At 38.9% G+C, this 2,781-nt stretch overlaps 1 protein-coding gene across 1 annotated transcript; it reads left to right on the top strand.

The window, feature by feature from the left end:
* The first annotated feature begins 1,546 nt into the window (after window positions 1-1,546).
* LOC131302807 (uncharacterized) lies at window positions 1,547-2,307 on the top strand. Its single transcript, XM_058329601.1, has 2 exons — window positions 1,547-1,933; window positions 1,990-2,307. Exons 1-2 carry the CDS (start codon window positions 1,547-1,549, stop codon window positions 2,305-2,307), a joined length of 705 nt encoding a protein of 234 aa, XP_058185584.1.
* Window positions 2,308-2,781: the final 474 nt, after the last annotated feature.

The raw sequence follows: 2,781 nt of genomic DNA, 5'->3' as shown, positions 1-2,781 counted from the left end.
TTTTAGTTAAGAGATTGGGCCATTCTTTGAAGGAGATCACTATGGTTTAGGATCTCAATGAATCAAGTCTCGAGTGGACCAATTCTACCATCCACTAGCATCCAACTAAAGCCAAATTAAAGCTCCGTTGAACTGGCCCCAAAGACTCCAACGTTCACATCACCAATAAGATAGTCTTGTATATAGCAAGTGGAGTGGTTGTCACGATTACTCTTATGCATTTGACAAAGTTTCAAACCTCACTAGCTACAACTTGCAATAGTGAATTTTTTTTTTTTAGAGAAAAAGAAGAAGAAAAACTTCCAAACTCTCTCAATAAATTCATTAAAGATAAAAGCAAAAAAAAACTTCCCAGCTCTCTTCAAAATTCAAGAGAGGAAGTGTTGCCATTTTGGGTTTGCTTTTTGATCCCAAAACATATTAATATGAAGTGCTTAGAGTTGCCCCAATCCATAAACTTAGAGCATGTGTGCCAGCGTCGGTATTTACTTGGTGCCTTGGTGGTATATCCATTAGGTTTTCGGCAAAACGGGGAGTTTCTTCTTTTGAGACGCGGACAACTATTTCAAAATGGCAAGGTGGTTCTTGAGAGATGTGGAGTTCTTAAACAGATGTTTTTCGTATAACCTTGATACTGAAGAAATAAAAGTGTATCAAGTTTAATTACGATGTGCCGTTATGGGGAGCACAGCGTCCGTCGTTACAAGTTCTTCCGTACAAAGAGTGCTTAATTTCGGTCCAGAGACGTTGATTAGGACATGTTTTGTGCTGCACAATCTGCTGTTGAAGGTCCTCTTGGCATTACTCTTCCTCTCAAGCACTGTGAAAACAGAGTGTATGCTGTTTTCTTGAGAGCTCCATCAACCATATTTCCAAACACAGAGTTTTTTTATTTTTTATTTTATAGTTTTGCTAGTATTGTTTTGACACTATCAATGTCATCCTTGTGGAAAGAATTGACATCAATTCTCATCAGTGCATCCACGGAATGCTGAAACTAGGCATTGAAAAGACAAACAACCACCAATTAATGAGGGGTTGGTGCAGTAGTTGGAAACTTGAACTTGGTTGGACAAGGCCTAGGTTCAAGTCTCCATAACCTTTTATTGGGACTAAATATACTCCTAACACCATCCACGTGGTACCCATGGACGGATTTAGAAATTTGCATTAGTGGAGACACACAGATTAGTAAATTTAACCCGTACGTTTATAATTCCTTGATTAATACATTTTTTGCCGGTAAAATAAAAAAAACTGATGAATATATTTGGAATTTCACCTCATTATTAGTAGAAAGGAATGTATTTGAACAAAAAGATGGTGTGAAAATTTGGCACTCAAAAATAGATTAGACAAATATCGATCTCATAATGGAAGTCTAGATTAATTTCATTGGAACACTATATCATATGCATTCCAAAATAACAAAACTCCAGTCCTCGATCTAGACCTACCTTTCGAAGGGCCACACGCTAGTGATCTTAGCCTCGTCGGCTCTTCCAACGACATCGTTTGTCTCACCAATTCCTACCCCGAAATCATCATGTTATGCAACCCCGCCATTAGAGAATTCAGGATACTCCCTCCACTCCCTTGTCAAAGAAGGCATTATAGCCACCCTTATTATAGACATCTAGGGTTTGCTTTTGATCCCAAAGCCAATGATTATAAAGTGCTTAAAGTCGCCCCACAACAGGAGTACGACCCTAGGATTTCTGCTTATACGCATGTGGAGGAAAGAGTTCAAATTTACAATATGAGTACGGACTCGTGGAGAGAAATCGTTGCTATGGTACCGAAAGGTACCCTATGCGATCCTCGGCATTCGTTTTCCACATCATTGAATGGGGTGTTTTATTTTGTGGCTTTGGCTCCTAATGCTTGTTTTAAAATTATTGCTTTCCACATGTTTGGAGAATTGTTCGAACAAGTATTTTTACCCGAGGATGTTAGGATTGACACTATGTCTTGCCTTTGCGTTCTTAGGGACTCCCTTGCCCTAGGTACTTGGGACCCTCCCGGGCGGTGGCGGGAAAAGAATCATTACTTTGCATGTGGGCAAGGTATGGAGATCGTTGGAACAAAAAATACAGTACTGGACCCATTTTAGGAAGTCATCGCGCATTGGCATTTCAGGAAAACGGCGAACTTCTTCTTTTGAGGAGCAAAGATTGCCGGTTGGTGTCGTACAACCTTGATACCCAGAACATGAAAGAGCATCATCGAGAATACGGTGATTCGACATTAGTTGAATTTCAAGTCTTCACAGAGAATTTAGTTTCGGTCAAGAGATGTGCTTACTGAGACATGATCTGTGCAAAGCAACCTGCTCTGGATATGTATTCTTTGCAATGTGTTAAATCTCTCGTTTTTGCTCTTCTTTTCTAATGTGAATAACAGGTTTGCTTCTGGTATTTTCATTCCTAATTGGTCTTACGACACTAATAGGAAATTTGCTATGGCTATGAAAGCTTAGGTCCTAGCGTAGCAGATAAACTTATTTTTTTATTTTTTTTTCAGCAAAAAAAATTTATAAATTTTTGAAAAAGATTACAAAATTTAACGGATCACGGACATATATACCGGCAAAACGACACCCGAGAACCAAACCCAAAGGAAGACAAGGAACCGACCATAACACCAAAGAGAAAACCAAATTAAACATAAACAACCTCTAGAACAACCCAAACAAGCAAAAACCTAAGCCCAAAAAACATAATCCGAAACTCAAGATAGCAAACCTATAGGATAAAGCGGAAACCAAGAAGCAACCCAAAC

The sequence above is a fragment of the Rhododendron vialii genome, chromosome 10a, assembly GCF_030253575.1.
Source record: "Rhododendron vialii isolate Sample 1 chromosome 10a, ASM3025357v1".
NCBI classification, from domain to species: domain Eukaryota; kingdom Viridiplantae; phylum Streptophyta; class Magnoliopsida; order Ericales; family Ericaceae; genus Rhododendron; species Rhododendron vialii.
This window is presented reverse-complemented; position numbering and strand designations above follow the sequence as displayed.